General features: G+C 41.8%; 1 protein-coding gene and 1 pseudogene across 1 annotated transcript; both read left to right on the top strand.

Moving 5' to 3' along the window:
• Positions 1-882: 882 nt before the first annotated feature.
• On the top strand, positions 883-1,993 carry LOC113354470 (putative germin-like protein 2-1). The gene is made up of 2 exons (XM_026597797.1): positions 883-1,133; positions 1,265-1,993. Exons 1-2 carry the CDS (start codon positions 1,010-1,012, stop codon positions 1,810-1,812), a joined length of 672 nt encoding a protein of 223 aa, XP_026453582.1. The 5' UTR covers positions 883-1,009; the 3' UTR covers positions 1,813-1,993.
• A 19,931-nt stretch (positions 1,994-21,924) lies between these two features.
• On the top strand, positions 21,925-22,771 carry LOC113354469 (annotated as a pseudogene).
• Positions 22,772-23,839: the final 1,068 nt, after the last annotated feature.

Genomic DNA, 23,839 nt, shown 5'->3' with positions numbered 1-23,839 from the left:
AAGTATATCCATATCCAATCTAGAGGTCTAGAGGATGTTTGATACCAGAAGTATAGTCCCTTCGAGAAGTTAAGAGCAAAAGCAATTTGCTTCACAACAAATTGATTCTTGCTTGTTTTTAAAAAAAATAAGTTTATTTTTTCTAAAAGTCATTTAAAACTGTGCTTCCAAGTTAACTTCTACTTTATCGACAAAATAACTTCAGAAATACACCCAAATACCCTCTAATAGAACACAAAAAAACATTTGAGATGAAACTCATTTTACTAATCAGTATATTCACACTTCTTTGATAACAGAAAAAGGAAACAATTCCATGGAAAGTGATTCCATGGAATCAATTTCCTCGGGGAAACAAGGAAAGATTTTTCATGAAATTTCATGGAATGAAGCTTAAAACATATTTTAGGCCACGCTTTTTTTACAGTTCCAACATATTTTTGACCAAACGACGAAATACACGTTATTTTCATGAAAAGACGACTATTTCCATGGAATTAACTCTTATCAAACACAGAAGTTGCTACTTTTCCCGTAGTTGGAGCTAAATTAAGCTAGTACCATTTAAGATAAAATCATAGAAGTTGCTACTTTTCAAAGATTCATAAAACTTGAGTCCCAATTTTCTTCACATGCTTTGACTACATGACCTGTATCTAGAAGAAAATTAAAAGTAAGCTGACTTAGTTGTTGTTTTTTACCTTGTCATAGTCCTAGCAGCAGACGAGTAGTACAATTTAATTAGTGTGATTGTGTGTGAGCATTAGCAGAGACTCAATCAAATTCAAAAGAGAGTTGGTGAATGAATTCTAACCAATAACTAAAATAATTGATCTTCTTCTTTTTTGAATGTAAAGCTAGACCATTTCAATGGCAATGTATTTTAATTCTCTCTAAAAATATGAATACATAACTTGCTTAAGTTATCATCAACTTAACTCACATAATTTGCTAAAGATCAAGAACATCCAACACTTGAAAATCCTTGCTTGAAAAAACATAGAAGAAGATGAAAAGCTCAATGTGTTATGTAGTTGGAGTCGCTTTGGCTTTGTTTTCCTTGTGTGTTTCAGCTACCGATCCAGGGTCTCTGCAAGATTTTTGTGTTGCTGCTAAAAATCCAAATGATGCTGGTATTTGCAGTTGACTTAAAAACCTCGCCTCTATTTCATCAGTATTGATCAATTTTTTTTTATTTTTTTTTGTAATTATCAAGTTAGTTAAGTATTAATCTTTTACCTAACTTTGATAATTATAACTGCAGTGTTTGTGAATGGATTATTTTGCAAAGACCCGGCACTTGCTGTGGCAGAAGATTTCTTTCTACCACGATTTAACAAACCTGGAGTCATTAAGAGTCCAGTAGGGTCTGTAGTCACACAGGCTAATGTTGCTCAAATTGCTGGACTTAACACTCTTGGTATCTCCATGGCTCGTATTGATTATGCACCCAAAGGACTTAACCCACCACACACGCATCCAAGAGCAACAGAGATTTTAGTGGTATTAGAAGGTACCCTTCATGTCGGATTCGTCACATCAAACCCAGATAACAAGCTATTCGCGAAAGTGTTGTACAAGGGAGATGTGTTCGTATTCCCTGAAGGACTCGTTCATTTTCAAATGAACTTGGAGAAAACCCCAGCTGTTGCTATTTCCGCACTAAGCAGCCAAAATCCAGGGGTTATCACAATTGCAAATGCCGTTTTCGGATCAAAAGCACCCATCAGTGATGATGTTCTCGCCAAGGCTTTCCAAGTTGATAAGAAAGTGGTTGATTTTCTTCAGTCTCGATTTTGGATGGACAACTAGATTCAAAACCAATGAATGAATTACGATAGTTGGTACTTAAGAATAAACTAAATTATACTTTATATATTGATGTGACCTTATGTTTGCGCTTGATGATGTTTTGCATTTCATAGTTCAATAAAGAAGCTGTTGGAAAAAATTGGGTTTCACAAAGGATGAATGAATCAGAGAAGAAAGTGTTGCACTCCAAAACTTTCAAGGCTTGTATAAATTTCTTTTAGACAAATATTTCTACCCTCCCAATAACAATTGGCGATTACAACAGGTATGCGAAATATTGCCTTCAGGATACAATGAAAGCCCTGCAACGAAAACTGAATTCAAGGTTTGTACCCCTTGATTCAATCAAGAACACACAAAGAGATTTCTGATTTCTGATGATGCTTTTTGAAACAGAGAAAACAGATTGATTTTTCTTATATGTTTAAACGAAACTGGGAGAAGCTATTTATAAAGGGTTTTGCACCTGTTGGGAATAGGTTTTTATTCGCCAACAGGTTTCTATTCACGAAACGTCGGGTTCCTTCATCAACAGACATCAATGGTGTCTTTTGGATTCGAAATTTTCGAACAGGCTTTTATCGGCCAAATAAAACCTGTCAGGTCGACCACAGCCTGGGGGGCGATGCCCCCCAGGACCCCCCTTTGGTAAGCGGTGTTGAAAATATTCCAACATTCTCCCCCTATTTTCAAAAACCATAAAACAAAGTTAAAACTTTTAAATCAGAGTGACTGCATCACCGAAGTGACTGCCTACGTACCCGAGTGGGATCAAGCCAACGTAGTTCAAGCACAATTGAGACTAAGCATCATCGTTGAAATCAACACATAAATGATAGGTATCTTTTGGATTTGAACCTTCACTTAGTGTAAGAAACTCAAAGCCTTATCGAGGTTCTATGGTGAAACCAGTCTTGAACCAAGTACCCCTTATGATAAAACCGGAGTCTCCACACATATTGATTTCATAAAATCATGTGTTCTGTAGCCAAGCACGTTAATGGCCATGTGCTTATATCCTTGTTCATGAGTCTTCTTTAGAGAACGGTCTTCTTCTCTTAGGAAACGGCCTTATTTCCATACTCATATAGGTAAGTCTCGAAGGTGTTTCTGCGATACACCTTTTACTAATCATAGACTCATTAAGGATTTACATCCATCCTATTTTCTTGCAGAAACCAGCACTAATAAGAAATGGGAAGTTTTTATATTAGTGCTCCATAATACTTCCATAACTTGTTGGTACCACATTGAACCTTGTTTATCCTTTTCAAAACATAGGTTGGGTTTCTGCTATGGGAGATCAAACTTCCTTCACAGACCTTAGTCCCATTTCTTTCCTTTTTATTGAAACCACTGAACTTGGTAGACTTTTCGTAAATGGGTCTGCCAAATTCCTCTTTGATTCAATAAAGTTAACCGTAACTACTCCCCTCTTGAGTAGTTGCCTAACCATGTAGTGTCTAAGACTTGCATGTCTAGACTTTCCATTATAAGTCTTATTAGAGACATTATAGATTGTAGCTTGATTATCACAATTAATCAAGACCGCCGGAGTTGGCTTCTTCCAAAAAGGAATTCCATAAGTAGGTTTCTAAGCCAATCTGCCTCCTTACATGCATCAGTTAAAGCTATCAATTCTGACAACATTGTTGAATCAGAAATACAAGTCTGCTTCTTGGAACTCCAAGACACAGCAGCACCCCCTAATGTAAAAATCCATCCAGAAGTTGACTTGGAATTTGATTCTACATTGTTCCAGTTAGCATCGCTGTACCCCTCTAGTGCAGCGGGATAGCCTTGGTAATGCAAACCAAAATTTATTGTTCCTTTCAAGTAAGCCATAACTCTTGAAACTGCTTTCCAGTGTTCATATCCTGGATTACTTGAGAAACGACATAATATTCCCACGGCTTGGGCTATGTCCGGTCTTGTGCAATGCATAGCGTACATAAGACTCCCAATAACACTAGAATACTCAAGTTGAGCATGAGTACGGCCGGTGTTCTTCATTAACTTGATAGTATGGTCTAAAGGAGTAGGTGCTGGATTGTCATCAAAGTGACCATATTTCTTGAGAAATTTCTCAATATAATGAGATTGAGTTAAAACCAACTCATCTCCCTTTCTTAGGATCTTAATTCCCAAGATTACATCAGCCTCTCCTAAATCCTTCATATCAAAGTTAGAACTAAGAAACTTCTTTGTTTCTTCCACAACAGATATGTCAGACCCAAAGATTAACATATCATCAACATACAAACAGAGAATCACACAACCAGAACTATCATGCTTACTATAGATACATTTGTCCGCATCATTCACCACAAAACCATATGACAAAACTACTTTATCAAACTTCTCATGCCATTGCATAGGGGCTTGCTTCAAACCATAGAGAGATTTCACTAACTTGCAAACTTTCTTCTCTTGGCCTGGTGATATGAAACCTTCAGGTTGTTCCATATATATCTCTTCTTCTAAATCCCCATTTAGAAAAGCAGTTTTGACATCCATTTGATGCACAACCAACTTATGAATAGAAGCAAGTGCAATCAAGCAACGAATGGATGAGATGCGGGCAACAGGAGCATATGTATCAAAGTAATCAATACCATGTCTTTGTTTATAACCCTTGGCAACTAGCCTTGCCTTAAACTTATCAACTTCACCATCAGCTCTCAACTTTCTCTTGAATATCCATTTACTTCCTATTGCTTTAGCACCAGGAGGTAAATTTACTAATACCCAAGTCCCGTTAGTCAAAAGCGAATGCTTTTCATCATTGATGGCTTCTTTCCAGAAATTTGCATCTCTAGAACTCATGGCTTCAGCATAAGTTTTAGGGTCATCATCAGTATGCATAACATACTGGTTAACACTAAGAATTCTATTCTTATTTGCCTCTACAAGGTAATAAATAAAGTTTGGATCAGGCTTTTTCTCAATCCTTCCTCTCTTACTCCTTCTAGGTTCGATATCTTCAGTAGGCACTGAAATATCATTGTCATGAGTAGGAGAGGGATTTTCATCATTGTTATCAATCTCCATAGGTTCTAGATCAGGTAACAATGGATTCTCCATGGGTTGCATTTGAGAACTGTTCCTATTTAAGTTCTCAAAGAATTCCACATCTACAGATTCTATAATCTCAAAAGTGTCAAGGTTTATAAATCTGTAGGTGATACTATTAAGAGAGTATCCCACAAAAGCACATTTATAAGCCCTGTTTCCCAACTTTGGTCTTTTGGGATCAGGCTTTCGAACATATGCTAAACAACCCCAGACTTTAAGTCTTCTCAAGTTTGGTTTCCTCTTAAACCACAACTCATAAGGAGAAACACTCTTCTTTTTCAAAGGAATTCTATTCAAAATATAACATGCAGACAACATAGCTTCACCCCACAAAGAATTAGGCAAACCAGAACTTATAAGCATGCAATTAACCATATCAATCAAAGTTCTATTTTTCCTTTCAGCCATACCATTTTGTTGAGGTGTGTAAGGTGCAGTACGTTGATGAACTAAACCATGCTCTTGACAAAAGGAATTAAATTCAGTAGGAAAGTATTCACCACCACGATCAGAACGTAAAATCTTAATTTTGTGCTCTAATTGTGTCTCTACTTCTGCTTTATAAATCCTAAATTTATCAAAGACTTCATCCTTAGATTTCATTAAATATGTATAAGCATATCTAGTACTATCTTCTATAAAAGTGACATAATACTTATTTCCACCACGAGTGGCAGAACCATGCAAATCACCCACATCACTATGTACTAATTCAAGTAAGGAAGAATTTCGTACTACAGACTTATGGGAAATTCTAGTTATCTTTGCTTGCACACATATTTCACATTTAGAAGCATGATCAAAATTGCAATCAGAAATCAAGCCTAATCGATTCATGTTTCTAAGAGAACCATAATTCACATGCCCTAATCTACCATGCCATAAATTAACAGAGTCAACAATATAAGCAGAACCATTATTTATTAAATTAAGCTTAATCATCCCATTACAAGCATATCCTTGTCCAACAAACACACCATTTTTGGACAACACAAACTTATTAGACTCATAGGTCGTCTTGAATCCAGCCTTCATTACAAGGTCGCCGGAAACAAGGTTCTTCACGATGTCAGGGACATGTAAAACATTAGTAAGAGTCACAGTCTTTCCCGAAGTAAACGAGAGTTCAACAGTGCCTTTCCCAATAACTTTGCTGCGTTGACCGTTTGCGGAGACAACATCGTTTCCTTCTCCACTAACCGGTTCGTATGTCTTGTAAAGATTTCTATCCTTACAGATATGGATGGTTGCACCATTGTCGTACCACCATCCACCCCCAGTTTCAGCAACAGCATTGGCGGCTTGCACCACGATCACAAGTTTGTCATCGACCATATTTGCCTCCTTTTTCTGGTTCTGCTGTTGTTTCTTTTTGAGACGACAGTCACGAGCAAAATGGCCGGGTTTGTCACAGAAGTAGCAAGGGCCGACATCGCCCTTCTTCTTACTCTTCTTGTTGGGATGCTTCTTAAACTGAGTATCATTCTTAGGTTTCAAGGAATTCGGTGTTTTAGATTCTTCTACGCTATTCACCTTAGAATGGTTTTCAGAATGTGGACTATCCTTAAGTTCTCGCTTACGAGAGTCCTCTTCTATGCGAAGATGACGTTGTAAGGCCTCTAAATCATAGTCAGTCTCAGCATGCTTAAGTTTCTTCTTATAACCATTCCAAGAAGGGGGGAGACGAGAAATAATAACCCCAACAACAAACGCAGAAACAAGATCAATTCCAGCATCCTTAAGATGATTAACTATGAGTAAAAGTTCACTGACCTTGGCAATGATTGACTTACTGTCAACCATCTTAAAATCCATGAAATTGCAAATCAGGAATTTCTTGTTGCTTGCTTCAGAAATCTTGTATTTGTTGTCAAGCGCAGTCCACAATCCCTTTGCAGTCCCAATACTCCGATGTGCATTGTACACATGTTTGTCCAGAGCATTCAAAATATGACCACGACACATGAAATCATCTTCCTGACGCTGCTTTCGTCTAGCCTTCAATTCCTCAGTGTCATTGTCAGTTGCAGCAGGAATTTCCTCCAATCCATCTTCAAGTATGTACCACAACTTGATGGTGATCAGGAAAAACTTCACAGTCTCTTGCCAACGGGTAAAACCTTCACCATCAAAACGTTCCAATCGAGTAAAGGTTTGGTTCATCACTTGCAGAGATTGAGCAGTAGCATTCGAATTCGAAGATTCACCCTCCATTGCCAGAAGATATTTGTCTAAAAACTGTTGGAAAAAATTGGGTTTCACAAAGGATGAATGAATCAGAGAAGAAAGTGTTGCACTCCAAAACTTTCAAGGCTTGTATAAATTTCTTTTAGACAAATATTTCTACCCTCCCAATAACAATTGGCGATTACAACAGGTACGCGAAATATTGCCTTCAGGATACAATGAAAGCCCTGCAACGAAAACTGAATTCAAGGTTTGTACCCCTTGATTCAATCAAGAACACACAAAGAGATTTCTGATTTCTGATGATGCTTTTTGAAACAGAGAAAACAGATTGATTTTTCTTATATGTTTAAACGAAACTGGGAGAAGCTATTTATAAAGGGTTTTGCACCTGTTGGGAATAGGTTTTTATTCGCCAACAGGTTTCTATTCACGAAACGTCGGGTTCCTTCATCAACAGACATCAATGGTGTCTTTTGGATTCGAAATTTTCGAACAGGCTTTTATCGGCCAAATAAAACCGTCAGTTCAAAATATTCCAACAGAAGCTTCTTACGGTTTCCACATGTATGTTCACTAAGTTTTAGCCTCCTAATTTATATGTTTATCAAAGATCATCTTTAGTACATATGACTATATGATGTGAACACCCTGCAAAGACTGGTTTTCACAAAAAGATTGTGACCATATATAGTGAAAGTTTTGGCAATGAAATTGCTATATTTGGTGAGAAAATTACAATTAATTATCACTGCTATGCAACATCCATGTTGAGACACTGATGCGGTAGTTTGGGAGATCCTAAGGCCCAGCCACCCGATTGTCTCCTTTTTATGCAGCATCTGCTCATTCACGATCATTGGCATAGAAAAGCTAATGCAGTCCATGTGAGCCATATCACTTTGAACTTTTAACAAGTGTTTGGAAGTACGGAGGTCAACTTTAGTGAACAATAAATAGTCATCTAAAGAGATGAGAGCCTATTACACTATATCTAGCGGTCTCGTGGAGAAACCTCCATGCATATGAGAAAAAGATAAGGGCTAAGGAGATAAAGGATTTTGTTTCCTCAATTCTCTAGTATGTTTTGAGTCCTTTTAAGTACTTACTTGAAGTCCCATCTAACAAAACAGAAATTGTAAAAATAGAAACACCAGAAAATAAAAGTGCACTAGTCAGAACTAAAACCAAAACCTTTGAGAGCTTTGATAAGGAATTACAGATTGACCCATCTAATTCTGAGACTTGGTGGGTTTTAACAGCTTAACAACTCTCCAAATCTCAGCAGCGCTGGGCATGACCATCAAAGCATCATTTTCTTGCTAAGAAATGGACGAAGGCCGCAAATTGAACAGTTCCTCATTATCTGAGGTCCTAAAAAAAATAAAAAATAAAATAATCCCTTAATGCTCCATCAAATTGAGGCATTTTGGTCAAAGCTTCACCATTCTGAGCAATTAAGCAACTGATGTTATTCCTGTTTCTTCATTACAAAGTTTTTAAATGAAAATATTTTGTGTTTCTTGCACCTAACCTTATAAAACTGTCTCTACACATTTAAGATAGAAAAAACAATATATGTTAAGAGAATATTTCTTATTAAGTGCAGTGGCACAAAACCACACACTACATCCAATGGTGTAGAAGATGAATTAAAACTAAGTAAAGATACACAAACAAACATAGACACAAAGATATACGTGGTTCGGTATGATTACCTACGTCCATGGGGTGAAAGGATGAATGTTATTATTTCTTTTTTTTTATTACAAGGTGTTCTCTCCTTCTAAAATGGTGTAACTCTCAAACTCTCAAATGTAGTGTCTTGTTTCTCTCCCTCTCAACCTGCCTCTCTCTCTCGACCAGCCCTTGTATTTATAGGCCAAGGTCGAAACACAACAAAATTACAGTATTGGTCACATTACATCAGTTTAGTTGTTCCCTATCGGGCCTGTGTTGGTGCTCGCCCATCTTTTTGGTATGGCCGATAGAGTCCTGGTCTTTGATAGTTCTTCACCCGAGGCCGAGTCCTGATCGTCTGGTTGACACAATGTCTCCCTTCTTTCTTATCGTACCATTGTTTGACCAGCTTCCTTTATCTGACCGAGTGCTTTCTGATCGTTCGTCCGACTTGTCAGAGGATAAGGGTCACGTCCCATCCAACAACTGTAGGGCCATCAAGTCCGACCCACGTGACACCTCGCTCTTTGCGCTATTTGGTTCTATCTGTGCTTCGCCGCTCTTTCCTCTTCGATGTATCATAGCTTAGGATCTTTCCACCTAGCCCCGTGGATTATTTACACCTACATTTATGCCCCTTATTTTTTTCGTGTGCTTGGCACGAGGGAAAGAAAATCGTTCCATCTTCCCACGTCCTTGAGCATGCCGAGAATTCCGCCATGCAGTTCCCCACTAAACATCCCTTTATGAGTTGTAATCGATGCTGTCGGTCAAGACACTTCATCCTATAAATATATCCCTTTATGTTCTCTTTTCTCTATTCGCCATTTTCAGAGAAACCAAACGCTGGTCTTTCTTCTGCTTCACCTTCCTTCCTTGCCGACGCCATTAACTCCGGTGACCTTCTTATCTTCTCAGTTTTCATCTTCGTTGTTTCCGTTGGTGAGGTTTGCGACGGTCGTGGTTGGTTCCTCTTTTTACTTCTCTCTTCATCTGAGTTCATATTTCTCTGTTTGCTCTCTGCCATGGCTACTTCTTCTCCGCCAATGACTGAAAAAGGTGTGTGAGTGATACCTTCTCCGAGAGCGATGTTGTTTCTCTTGATTTCTTATTTTGGCTTGAGAGTCCTTCCGATCACGATTATTGTTCTATAAATTCCCTTTTTCCTGATGACTCTCCCTCTTTTTCATGTAGGGCTGATAAGAGAATCTCCAAAGACTTGTCTGATGATGAGTTTATTGAACAGTTGAAGGAAGAATTCGGTCTTCAAAACTATGAAGTGACCCTAGTCTCGGGCCAAACGGGTGTGTTGAAGAAGACCGATGTCGATAAGCATGAGCAGTCGTCCGAGGCGGTCAACGTCACTCGTGGGCAGTTAGAACTTGGCCTTCACTCTCTATACAACCCTGTCAACCCTTTCTACTATGAGGTATTGTCGCAGCTTCGTCCGTATCGGGCCTTGACTCAGTGGAATAGCAACACTTTCCGTCTGTTGAATGAGTGGAGAGACCGAGGCGAGGGTCCTGGATCTACGGCCGATTGGTCGACCTATATTCCTGGAGACGCTCCCGATTACACTTCTGCCAATTTTATCGTGAACTATCGGAGCGGGACAGCTACCAATAGCGACCTTGCTGGTTTTGCTGCTAGCACTCATTGTCAGAAATCTATGCTCGAGGGTGTTGACAGATTGATGCTAGATTCTGATCCCCTTGGTAATGGTTCCAATAAGCGTGCTCGCCACACCAATGACCCATACTGGGACCGAGTTCCACTTCTTGTTCGCTGCCAAATTTTGCATGGTAGCTTTCCTCCTCCTCAATTTCCTGCAGAGCCTTATCCATTCTGGGTGATTAACGATGATAAGGTATGTTTTTTTCTTTCCATTTTCTTTGGTTACTGTATCGGATTGAGGGTACTGATTACTTTCTTGTCGTAGGTTAAGCCTCAGGGCGAGTCTACCAAGGCGGCTGCTATTCCAAGAAGAGGAGTGCTGGCACAAGGGTCGAGGAAGATCAGGGGAAGGTAACAAACATATAGCTTTTATTCTAAGTACATGTACTTGCCCATGTTTTTTGCCTTCACGTGTTCTGACGCTGAACCTTGTGCAGAAGTTCCCTAGGCGCGAGGATGAAGATGTTGGGGGGTCCGATACTCGTGGTGGTGAAGGTTCGACCCCAAGGCGTAATCCTCCTCGGGGGAAGGTAGCGACAAAGGGCGTGGCACTGAAAAGTTCAAACATTGTGATCGATATTCCCGATCAAGATGATGAGGACGATATATTTGGGGACGATCATCCGCTTGATGAGGATGCCGACGGTCACAAGGAAGCGTAGGTTTATGAGGAGACTGCTGTTGTAACTCTTGGCGTGCAATATGGTGCTCAGGGGCCGACCCAAATATCACTCCAAAGGTTGCCCCAGATGGATGTTGGATCTTCATCGGGTGTTCATACATCCTTTACCATATCGGACCCTATTTGTGATTCACCTGGTGCATTGAACTCTACGGAGTTTGGTTCCTATACTGATGAGCATATGATTGTTGTCGTGCCCCTGTATCGTGATATCGCGCCGGTCTTTGATAATATGGTAAGTGATTTGTTTGCACTTTTCTTTTTGATGTTATCGGGCCCTACTAACTCTCCTTGAGATGTAATCGGTAGTCACTGAACCGGTCGAGGTTGGAGGCTGTTCTTCGCCGACAGGAGAATAGGGAGTTCGAGGATGCTCTTCAGCAGGAGAAGGAATGATATCGTGATATGGAGATCAAACTCGCTGATACGCAAGGTACATTGTTTACAATAGTTGTGTTTATTGAGTTCTTCGTTCCAGTATCCTGAGTCAAGTACTATTCTTCTAGCCGAAATATCTAGAATAGATCTAGACGCTGCTTCGGAGTATAGGATTATAAAGAGAAAGTGGGTATATAGAAAGATCTCGTGGAGATTCTTCGACAACGAATTTCTAATAAGGATGAGAAGATAGACCGTCAGGAGGCCGAGATCCAACAACTTCAAGAAGAGTTAGACAGATATCGCCTGTTTGACTATGTTCCCGAAGAGATAGATAATTTACGAGCTCGCCTGGGCATCCTTCAAAGACTTGCTGCTGAGAAAACGTTACTGGCCGATAATATGGAAAGTCAGAATGGCTCCCCGAAGCTTCAAAATCGAGTTCTTCACGAGGATCGGCGACAAATTTTGAGGGAAAACGCTTTGGCCGAGCAGTCCAACTGAGATCTTCTTGAAAGGAGTAAGAGTTTCGACAAACTGTCAAGTGACCTAGAGTGGACCCAAGCCCAATTATCGATGCTACAAGGGTCTTATAACTGTCAGAGGTCCGATATTTTTTGTGGAGTGACCACAAGAAATATTTCCCTCGAATGAGTTCAACGAACAGTACTATAATGAGTTAACCTTGAAGCTTTCCAAGGCCGAAGACGAGTTGGATAAGTCCGTGGAGTCGTTAGAATATGTATTGCCAATTCTTTCAGGTGTCTAGAGCACATGCTGGGGCGACCTTGGGACTTAGCTATTTTGTTGCTTTTACCTCGTCTTCTGCAATGTTCCGTGTTTAATGTGTTGATGATGTTTTGTTGCAGCCAAGCAAGGTCGTGTCAAGGATCTGGAGCGAGATGTGCAAAATCTCGGGCAGGAAGTGGAGCAGTGGAAGAAGGCCGAAGGTGATGTGAAGGTTAAGCTCCACGCTGCCGAGGCAAGGTCCCAGCAGCTTTCTCAGCAAATTGAGGAAGAGAGAACTGCTCATCAGAACGAGCTCGCTGAGGCGATCACCGCCGGTGTGAACGATTACATTGAGCAGAAGCGCCGGGAGGTCGCTCAGAGGAGGGGAGGGGCTGGTGCTGTTCCACCCAGGGGTTGATCGTGTCTTTTGTAGTGTTATGCCACTAATTTGCCCTTTGTCTTGGGTTGTAATTCGTTTGAACACTTGACCCGTTTTTATTTTAACAACTTCTTTGAATGGGGTGGTGCGTCGCCGAGCTTATTTTTTCCTTGATAATTTCTGCTTTTATCATTGTGTTGACGCTGTTTGGTTTTATGATTGCTATCTTGTTGTTTCTGTTCCATATCTACATTTTATGTCACACGTATTAGTATTAATGCCTTTTCTGTCGAACAAACTCAACAAGGAGGGTCATCGGGCCCGATGCCATGTCTCAGCCGAGGTATCTCATCACTATCTTTTAGTTCAGCGGAAGGGTAGTAGTCGTCCTAGTTCTAGGCCCGATAATCCCGAGTGGCTATCGACCAACCAACTCGGGAAAGTGGTCACGGCCACCTGCGATGGGGGTAACCTTTCAAATGTAAGTAGGTCATCTAGCTGATAAAAAATCGTATCTTAACAACCTTTGGTAACTGGCTTCCAACCACCAGTACCCTTAGGCTACCTCGACACTTGCACACTGCCACTGCCCCGAGTATCGAATAGCCAGTCGACTGTAAGTCACCTCGGCACTTCCACACTGGCTTTGCCCCGATTACGAATGACCATTCGAGTGTAAGTCACCTTGACACTTCCTCACTGGCTCTGCCCCGAGTACGAATGACCATTGGTCGCTCATGTCATTTTTCCTACCCATCGCGATTTTAAAGAAATGAATGACAAGTATGTTTACCTAGTTTCCTCGAACCCCTCACGGGTAATAGAGCTTCAGATGTTGAGCGTTCCACGGTTTTAACTCGGGTTTGCCGTCTGGCTTGAGTAATCGATAAGCTCCCTCGCCCTCTTTAGACACGATTGTGTATGGTCCTCCCCACTTTGCCGCTAATTATTTACCGCCCTTTTTGTCACGTTCCCAATCGGATAGATATTTCAACACTAACTTTCCCGGTTGAAACTCTCTTGGTCGAACTCGTTTGTTGTATTCTCGTTGTAGTCTGCTTTGGTAGTTCTCTATTTTTTGTAACGCCATCTCCCTTGTTTCCTCCAAATCATAGAGCTTGGCCAATATGTTTCGCCTCCAGGATTCGGTTCTTGTGGTGGGTATCATCGCTTCAGTTGGTAGTATCGCTTTAGTTCCATAGGTCAGCATGAAAGGTGATAGCCCAGTTGATTCCCTTCGAGTAGTTCGATAGGCCCATAAGACGTTGTAGAGTTCTTCGCACCAATCACCATATTACCCATCCAATTTTTTCTTCATATTGTTAGCGATGGTTTTGTTTGTGATCTCGGCCTACCCATTGCTTTGAGGATATATGGGGGTAGCCTTGCTTTTCTGATGTTGTAGGTGTTAAATAGTAGATCGATGTTCTCCCCCTGGAGTTGTTTTCCATTATCCGAGACGATGGACGCCGGTATTCCGAAACGACATATGATGTGCTCCCAAATGAACCTGAAGACGTCCTTATCACGGATATGCCTTAATGGTGCCGCCTCCACCCATTTAGTGAAGTAATCCGTTGCTACTATCAAGTATTTTCTCTGCCCCGATCCCACATGTAGTGGTCCCACGATATCGATCCCCCACTTGGCGAAGGGCCAAGGGCTTACCACCGAGTTTAGAGTTACTGATGGCGCATGTATCTTCTTACCAAACCGTTGGCATTCTTCACAAGCTTGCGCCATTTTTTTTTGCATCACCATTCATATAGGGCAGAAGTATCCCATTTTTTTTGCTCTTGCTGACAGACTTCGTCCCGAGCTGTGATTTCCGGCTGCTCCATAGTGTAGTTAATTCAAGATTGTCTGGCCTTCCTCCTTGCTTAAGCATCTTAAGAGTGGTCCCACATACGATTTCCTGTATCGAATTCCATCCCTCAGTTCATAAGCGGACGATTTGCTTTTGATCTTGTTGATCTCAGATCGTCCCTTGGGTAACTCTCTCCTGTCTCCAAGTACGAATGAATCCTCTTTCTCCAATCTCCGTCCGGATACCTATCGGCCGTGTTGATAGCCACGTCGATGTGTACCTCCGGCGTCTCTGGTACGGATGGGGTGAGGAGTCTCATGACACGAATACCGTCCACACTTGGGTCCGTGAGCTAGGATGCGATGTATGACAATGCGTCCGAGTGTCGATTTTTTTTTTTGCATATGTGGCGAAATTTGATGATGGGGATCTGATCGATGTAGAATTAGGCGAGCTCCCAGTACTTTTTCAAAATCGGGTCGTGGATGGCGCATTTGCCCGTAATTTGTCGGATCACCAACTGCGAGTCACTAGTTAATCTTACATCTTGTAGGCCCATCTCGACGATTAGACTCAGGGCGTGAATCGCTGATTCATACTCGGTGACGTTGTTTGTTTCCTTGAATTACAATCTGAATGAATGAACTATTTTTCGTCCCTTCGGTGTGGTAAAGACTATTCCCAACGTGTTGGGCTACTTGCTTCAAGTAAGTCGGCCGGATATTCCCGATCTTCCTCCATTCCGGGTATATCCTCGACCTCATCTTCGTCCCTTAATGGAAAATCCGCCAAGAAATCCGCCACTACTCGTGGCTTCACTGCTGTCCTCATTTCATAAAAAACATTGAACTGTTTAATTTGCGCCCCCCATTTGGAGATCCTTCCAGATCGGCCTGCATTGTCCAGTACTGCCTCTATCGGTGATTTTGTGAGCACGCGGATCCGATGGGCTTGGAAATACGTCCGTAGCTTCAGGGTGGCGAAAGCTAGCGCTAAAATCATTTGTTCCATCCTTGTATAATTTTTCTCGGCGGGACTTAATGTTTTGCTAATGAAGTAAACAGGCTTTTCCTCGCTCCCTTCATTTCGAACTAAGACTGCACTGATAGCATATGAAGTTGCTCCGAGGTATAACGTGAGTACCTCCGATGGCTCGGGTCTTTGTAATACTGGAAGACTTGCAAGATGTAGCTTAATATTCTGAAACGCCTCGTCACAGGCGTCCGTCCATTTGAATTTTTCTCCCTTTTTAAGAGTGCTAAAGAAATCCTTGCATTTGTCGGACGACCGAAATATGAATCGCCCCAATGCTGCTATACTTCCGTTCAGCTTTTTGTACGTCTTTTATTGTGGCTGGTGACGGCATCTCGAGGATGGATCTGACTTTCTCGGGATCTGCTTCTATCCCCTTTCGAGTGATGATATCCCAAAAATTTCCCTGATGTGACCCAAAAATCACATTTGGTCGGGTTAACTTTCATTTTATATTCTCTCATCGTTCGGAAAATTTCCCGCAGGTCTCGGATGTGATTCTTGGCTAGACAACTTTTTACTAGCATATCGTCGACATAGACCTTGATGGTGTTGTTGATCTGGTCTTCAAACATGTCGCCCACCAACCTTTGATATGTGGCGCCTGCATTCTTCAGCCCAAACGACATCTTGGTGTAGCAGTATAGGCCCCTTGGTATGAATAAGGAGGTGTGTTCTTGATCCTCGGGGGCCAGCGGGATATGGTTATACCCCGCGTATCTGTCCATCAACGTTAGTTCCTCGTACCCCACTATAGATTCCACCAGTTGATCGATACTTGGGAGAGGGAAACTGTCCTTCGGACAAGCTTTGTTCAGGTCCCTTAAGTCGATGCAGATTCCGACTCCTCCGTTCGCTTTGGTACCACGACCATGTTAGATATCCATTGTGGGTAGTGCGATTTCCTAATTATTCCCGATTTCTGTAACTTCTTTAACTCCTTCTCGACGACCGTTTTTAATTCTGGTGCGGCTTGCCTCATCTTTTGTTGGACCGGTTTGAAGCTTGGGTCGATATTTAAATGAAGACAGCATACCTCCGGGTCTATGCCCTCCATATCGTGCACGATCCATGTGAATGCATCCATGTTCTCCTTTAGCACCGCCACGAGCTGGTTTATTTGCTCGATTGATAGTAACGACCCGATCCTTACTATCCTTGGTTCTTCTACAGTTCCCAAATTAATCTCCCGAGTAGGTTCTACGACCGAGAAGTTTGGTTTTGGTTCCTTCATCGGTGCCGTCTCCTTTAATTTCTATTGAGGTTCGCTTCCTTGTGTTTCATATGCCATGACCGCATGCGAAATAACTTTTTCCAAGTCCTCTGCCGCTTTGGCTTCTTTAGTCTTGTTCTGCTCTCTCCTTTGTCGTGCTCGCCGCTCCTCATTTATTTGGGCATCGACCTGCATGCACTGTCGAGCTGCATGTGAATTGCCTACGACCTCGGTTATTCCCTTGTACGTTGGAAATCGCAGCCTTTGATGATAGGATGAGGACACTCCTTTGATTCCAGCGATCCACGGTCTCCCCATAATAGCTTCATAGGGCGAGGCGACATCGACCAAACAGAATGTAGTCAATGTGTCTAGGTAACCACCTCCGTCCGATACCCTTAGGGTTACTTCGCCCTTAGGGATGGTTACGGTCCCATTAAAGCCGTAGATACGATATGTTGATGGGACGAGTATATCATCTGATAGCTCCATCCTCTTGAACGTATCGTAGAAGAGTACTTCGACTGAGCTCCCACTATCTACCAGTATCCTTCTTACCCCCCCACCCCCATTCCTCAATCAGCAGGGTGATGGCCAAGGGATAACTGTGAGCCTGGCCGTTCATTGAGACATCCTGAGCCGAGAAAAAGATAGGTTGCACTATCCAAGGTTCCATCGGCAAAGTCTTTGCTACACTGAAAATTTCTTTCCCGTTATGGTCCCTTTTGTGGATTCTAGACATGATCCCAGGGTTCAGATTGTACTCTTGAGTGGCTGAATGCGAAATCGTGTTGGCAAACTGAGTGGATCTGTCGATTCGGACCTGATGGACAGGTGCATCGGGCGCGGCGGTTACCTGGTCTGGGTGTCGAACGGATTGTCTCAGGTAACCATCTAGAATAAGGTGTTGCACGATTTTTTTTACTTCTCAACAGTTATTTGTAGAGTGGACTCGATACTAATGATAATGGCAATACTCCGGGTGATCCTTGGTCTCCTCGAACTGTATCCCTCTTAATGCTGGGTATATGATGTCATTCCTTTTTTCGACCTCTTTGAAGATTTCTTCTAGTGGAGCATTCAAAGGAGTGTACGTTCTCGCCTCGTGCCTCGTCCTTTTTCCTTTGACTACCCATTCCTTCTTCCCATTTCCTCGTGTAGGTGGGCACGGTCTCTTCTCGGGCCGTCTTTGAACGTCGTCTGATGTCGACTTGGGTGCTGCGCTATCCTCTTACACTCCCCTATCCCTTGATTCCTCCTGAATTTCTTTTAGGGCGATGCAATGCTCTTGCATTTTCCTCATTTCTTTCAATGTCTGTGGTTTTTCAGTAAACATGGCTATCCAGATGGGGTCCGACCTCTTTAATGCGTTTTCGAACCCGAATATCTGCTGGTCGACTGGTACTTTCCCAATTTCTGTGCACAAATTTCTCCATCGATCGGTCAACGACCTGAGTGGTTCTCTAAACTGTCGGGCCAAGGTGAATAACCTGTTGACCCTGTTGTGCATGTAAGTTTCGAGGAAGGCTTCGACTAGAGTCTCATAACTTTCGACTGTTCCTAGTGGGAGATTGTAGAACCACTTCCTTGCCTCGCCCTCCAGGCTTGACGGGAAGAATATACGCATTACCACCTCATGGTTCTACCATTAGATTAGGTACATAGTGTACATCTTCAAATTCTCAACTACGTCTCCCGTACCGTCGAACCTGGACGGAAATATGGAGAGCGTGCACTTGGGTGGGAAGGCCCTTAGTTCTAGATCTTGGGTAAAAAGGGTCCTCTCGGCCTCGCTTATGACCTCGGCTAGCTTATCTTCTTCCCCGCTTCCTGACAGCTTCCTTATATTTTCTTCTAACTCCCTTAGCTTGGCTTCGGTTGCATTGTCGGCCCTTGTGTCTCTCTGTGGATGATTCCTCTCGCGCCATTCATCTTCTGTTGATGAATCCACGGGTGGACCGTACCCTCGGATAGGTGGTGTCGGGGGTTGTCCTGATCGTCCAGAATTGTTCTGTCCTGTCGTTGGTGGTACTCGCCCGGCTCGGCCTTGGTGACCCGATGTCCCTCGTTTGGAAGACCCTCTCGACCTCGACCACAAGTTCCGTAGATGATAGTTCTTAAACTCTAAAGCTAGGTTCCTCTGCTGAAGATTCCTTAAAGTCGCCTCTTGCCTTCTTTGATTTTCTAGAATTGCGAGTAGCGTTGGATCCGTACTCTCATGTCTAGAGTGACCATTTGGATGGCCTAAATGAGCAGGGGGTGGCGCCGTCATCATTGGCAGGGGAGGTGGTACTCTAGGGGGTATCTGGGTCGATGTCGCTGGATCGAATCTGATAGTTGTTTCTCGTCCTAACTGTACTCTCCTAAGTCTCTCTTGCTCTCTTCCGAGTGTTTCTTGATACTCAACTTGTCGCCTGGTGTTTCGTTTCTGGGCATGCAGGATTAGCGCCTCCTCCTCATCTTCTGTGTCTGACGCGGTGAGCCCATCTATTTGATCATCCCTCCTCTGAGTTGAGACGATCCGCTCCAGAGGCGATGGGTCATCGTCTCGTCCCAGGTCGATTTCCTCATCCATAGTCGGCATACCCCTTACAACGGCTCTTGATTCCTCAGGTGGTGGATTCCCATCACTTTCCTGCCTCGGCCCCGTTACTCCTCCTTGCATGCTACTGCCGGTGATCGTGCGGTTCCTCAGATTTCTCCACATCTCTGACGTGCTATCCATCGGACACAATATGTTGTAAGTCCGAAAGTCGTCCCTACCTATGTCAGTAGAAACAGACAACACATTACTTTGACCTGTTTTTGAAAAGTTTCTCTAGTACGTACGGTTTTAAAGGAAAAAGGTGACTGACACCAAAACTAAGTTTCAAAAGTACGATTCCCTCTACTCTATCATGCTGACCTCGCCAGTCTGCCCTGTTTTGACTCTAAGTGTTTCTTTTAGACGGGTATCATGCTACGTCGCTTTCAAGGTTGCACGACGTCGCTTTCAGTACCATGAATTTGCATGAACTACAATTTGTCCTACATTCCCTAGACTCCAAATCATTAACTCCTAGTTCTTTGCGAGTAAAAGATCCAAATTCGTACTTTTTATGAGGTCAGCACACTACGTCAAAATTTGGATCAAAACTTATGAACTTCCCTGAATTCCTTGGGTTCTTTCGCCGGCGACTGATAATCTCGTCGTGCTATTGTTTTGGCATTTTCACAAGCCAACATGGGACCTCAAGCAACTTCAACCACATATCAAAGATGTTATTTGGGATTTTTAGAGGTATTCTGTTATTGAAATCGTATGACGAAAACTAAGATCGAATACGGAGATAAGTGCGAAAACTAATACGATAATGAAGATTGAAACATGAAAACAGACTCGCCCCCGAGCATGGATAGTCGATCTGTTATCAGGATCCTTTCCTGGCCTCGACCAAACGCTAAAAGCGTTATTTGGGAGCTCTTGAAGGATTCCCTATCAACTTGAATGGTTGGAATTGACCCAACTGAAAATACTTGCTAAAGACACGACTTCAACAATGAAAACTCAACCATATCAACAAACTTCAAAATTAACCAAACATAAACAGACCTCACCATACAGAGTTCATCCCATGACATCAACTAACACACAAGGTGTTCTTAGGATCTTTTGGATCGTCTTTGTTGGCACATGCAGCCAAGTTATTTGGAGAACTTAGACGTTCCCCTTAGTCGGCGCCAGAATGTAGTGGCATAAAACCACACACTACATCCAATGGTGTAGAAGATAAATTAAAACTAAGTAAAGATGCACAAACAAACATAGACACAAAGATATACGTGGTTCGGTATGATTACCTACGTCCACGGGGTGAAAGGATGAATGTTATTATTTCTTTTCTTTTATTACAAGGTGTTCTCTCCTTATCAAATGGTGTAACTCTCAAACTCTTAAATGTAGTGTCTTGTTTCTCTCCCTCTCAACCTGCCTCTCTCTCTCGACCAGCCCTTGTATTTATAGGCCAAGGTCGAAACACAACAGAATTACAGTGTTGGTCACATTACATCAGTTTAGTTGTTCCCTATCTGGCCTGTGTTGGCGCTCGCGCATCTTTCTGGTATGGCCGATGGAGTCCTGGTCTTTGATAGTTCTTCACCCGAGGACGAGTCCTGATCGTCTGGTTGACACGATGTCACCCTTCTTTCTTATCATCACATCGTTTGACCAGCTTCCTTTATTTGACCGGGTGCTTTCTGATCGTTCGTCCGACTTGTCAGAGGATAAGGATAACGTCCCATCTGACAACTGTAGGGCCATCACGTCCGACCCACGTGACACCTTGTTCTTTGCACTATTTGGTTCTATCATGTGCTTCGCCGCTCTTTCCTCTTTGATATATCATAGCTTAGGATCTTGCCACCTAGCTCTGTGGATTATTTACACCTACATTAAGTAAACCTTTTCCAGATCAAGAGTTTTTCTGCCAAAACATCACGAATTTTATCCAAATTGAGTTGGACTATGAGTCTATGACGCACTCGATCCCATAACAACACAATGTAATGCATTTCTAAGCCGTCAAATTCTACATCATGCATTTCTAAACTGTAAGATTTCACATCCATTTATAATTTACGTACATTTTTATGATTGAGAATTAATCAGGCGGCTTACAGCTGGTGTATGCTCATTGTATACTCGACTGTGTGGTCCATAATGAACTTTTTTTGCGAATAGTAGGTCCACATGAAAGTCATGAGACCCACTGGATAAATTTACGTGTGATAATGTAGTTAGTGGAGAGTTTAAAAAAGCAGTATGTTTAGAATTACTTGTTTTGTTAATCACTGTTTTGATCATATTTTTTATTCTTCTTGTTTTAGTGCTTAAAGGTTAGAGCTAAGGCTAGTACCATAAACAGATAAAATCATAAAAAAAAATTAACTTTTGACAGATTCATAAAATGTGAGTCCCCAATTATCTTCGCATGCTTTGACTACAGGACCGATATCTAGAAGAAAATCAAAATTAATCTGGGTTAGGTTGTTTATTTACTTGGTCATGGTCCTTGTGGATGAGTAGTCAATTGTTGAAGTGTGATTGTGTGAGCATTAGTGATTTAGTATAGACTCGATCAAATTCCAAATAGAGTTGGTGAATGAGTCCAAGCCAATAACTAAAATACAAATGACCTAACCTGACTACTTCAATGACAACATTTTGATTTCTCTCTATAAATAAAACAAATAACTTGCTAAAGTTCTCATCAACTTTACTCATTTAATTTGCTAAATATCATCGAACACTTCAAAATCCTAGTTCTATTTTTTGATTGAGAAAAGAGAAGAAAATGAAAAACTCAAAGTGTTGTGTTGTCGTAGTGTTCTTGGTTTTGTTTTCCTTGTGCGTCTCTGCCACCGATCCAGGGTCTCTGCAAGATTTTTGTGTCGCCGCTAAAAATCCTAATAATGCTGGCATGCACTTAGCTTAAAACCATCCGCTCTATTTCATTTGTATACAAGTTCATTCTTTGTTGTAATTGTCATTAACCTTTAAATAACTGTGATATTTCCATTTGTTTAAATTATTGCAGTTTTTGTGAATGGGTTATTCTGCAAAGACCCAAAGCTTGCTGTCGCAGAAGATTTCTACCTAGCAAATTTTAATAAACCTGGAGGTATTAAGAGCCCGGTTGGTTCAAATGTAACACAAACTAATGTTGCTCAAATACCTGGCCTAAACATGCTCGGCATCTCCATGGCCCTATAGATTATGCACCTATGGGCCTTAACCCACCACACACGCACCCAAGAACTAGCGAGATTTTAATCATTTTGGAAGGTACTCTTCATGTCGGATTCGTCACATCAAATCCAGAGAACAAGCTTTTCACAAAGGTGCTTTACAAGGGAGATATATTTGTATTCCCTGTCGGACTGATTCATTTTCAAGTGAATGTGAGAAAAACCCCAGCAGTTGCTATTGCCGCACTAAGTAGCCAAAACCCTGGCGTAATTACTATCGCTAATGCCGTTTTCGGATCAAAAGCACCCATTTATGATGATGTTCTCGCAAAGGCTTTTCAAGTTGACAAGAAAGTGGTTGATTATCTCCAGTCTCAGTTTTGGATGGAAAACTAGACTGAAAACTAAATAATTTTACGATTGAATCGATTGTTTGTACTTTATATCTATTATAATCATGATGTAACCTAATGTTTTCAATTCCTATAATAAATAATAATAAAGAAGCAGTTCTTCTATTTCCATGTGTCTATTGTTGGTATATCAGAGACAAGATCACTAGTCTGTACTGAAGATTTCTTATATCTTATTGAACTGACGTACAATGATCATTTAAATAGATCATGAAAGCACAACTAACACAAACGAAACTGACTCCTAAAATGATGCCAACAAACTGACTCAGTCTAATGACTTATTCAATCTCCTAAAGATAAGAAAGCTTCAACAAACTATATCTAACTCGATGACTTGCCTCTCATGCATAGCCGTTTTATTCTTCATTTCTTCCCCTAAACTGGAACTCCTCCCTTCCAGTTTAACCTTCTTTAGTTTCAATTCCCAGGCTCTTCCTTTGTTTCTCAAATGTGTCTCGTTTTACTGCTTTGGTCATGAAATCCGAGAGCTGCTCCAATGTCGGACAATACTCAAGTTGAATAATCCCATCATTCACTAGCTCGCGTAGGAAGTGATACCTGACATGTATATGCTTGCTCCTTCCATGTAGCACCAGGTTCTTTGACAGCTTGATGGTTGAGCTGTTGTCACAGAACATTACAGTCCCTTCAGCTTGTTTAACTCCAATCTCTTCTAAAATGTTCCTGAGCCATACTCCCTGACAAGCTCCATACGCAGCAGCCACAAACTCAGCCTCAGTTGTTGACAAGGTTACTATGGGATGTTTCTTTGACGCCCACGAGACAGCTCCGCCACTCAGCATGAAGACATAGCCAGATGTGCTTCTTCTATCGTCTACATCTCCCGCATAATCACTGTCTGTATAGCCAATCAGTTTATCTTCTCCTCCTTTCTTGTACTGAATTCCATACTCTCTTGTGCCTTGCACATACCTCAGGATTCGCTTAGCCGCCAACATATGTATCTCCTTCGGTTCTTCAATGTATCTACTCACAAGATTTACTGAAAAGGTTAAGTCAGGTCTGGTAACAGTGAGGTACCTGAGAC

Source organism: Papaver somniferum, chromosome 2, assembly GCF_003573695.1.
Source record: "Papaver somniferum cultivar HN1 chromosome 2, ASM357369v1, whole genome shotgun sequence".
Lineage (NCBI taxonomy): Eukaryota > Viridiplantae > Streptophyta > Magnoliopsida > Ranunculales > Papaveraceae > Papaver > Papaver somniferum.
The sequence above is the reverse complement of the archived record's forward strand: the minus strand, read 5'-3'. Positions and strand labels throughout refer to the sequence as shown.

Coding starts and splice junctions, on each gene's coding strand:
- LOC113354470 (XM_026597797.1), top strand. CDS start 1,010: ATGAAAAGCTCAATGTGTTATGTAGTTGGAGTCGCTTTGGCTTTGTTT. Junction 1,134..1,264: donor TAAAAATCCAAATGATGCTG/GTATTTGCAGTT, acceptor TTATAACTGCAG/TGTTTGTGAATGGATTATTT.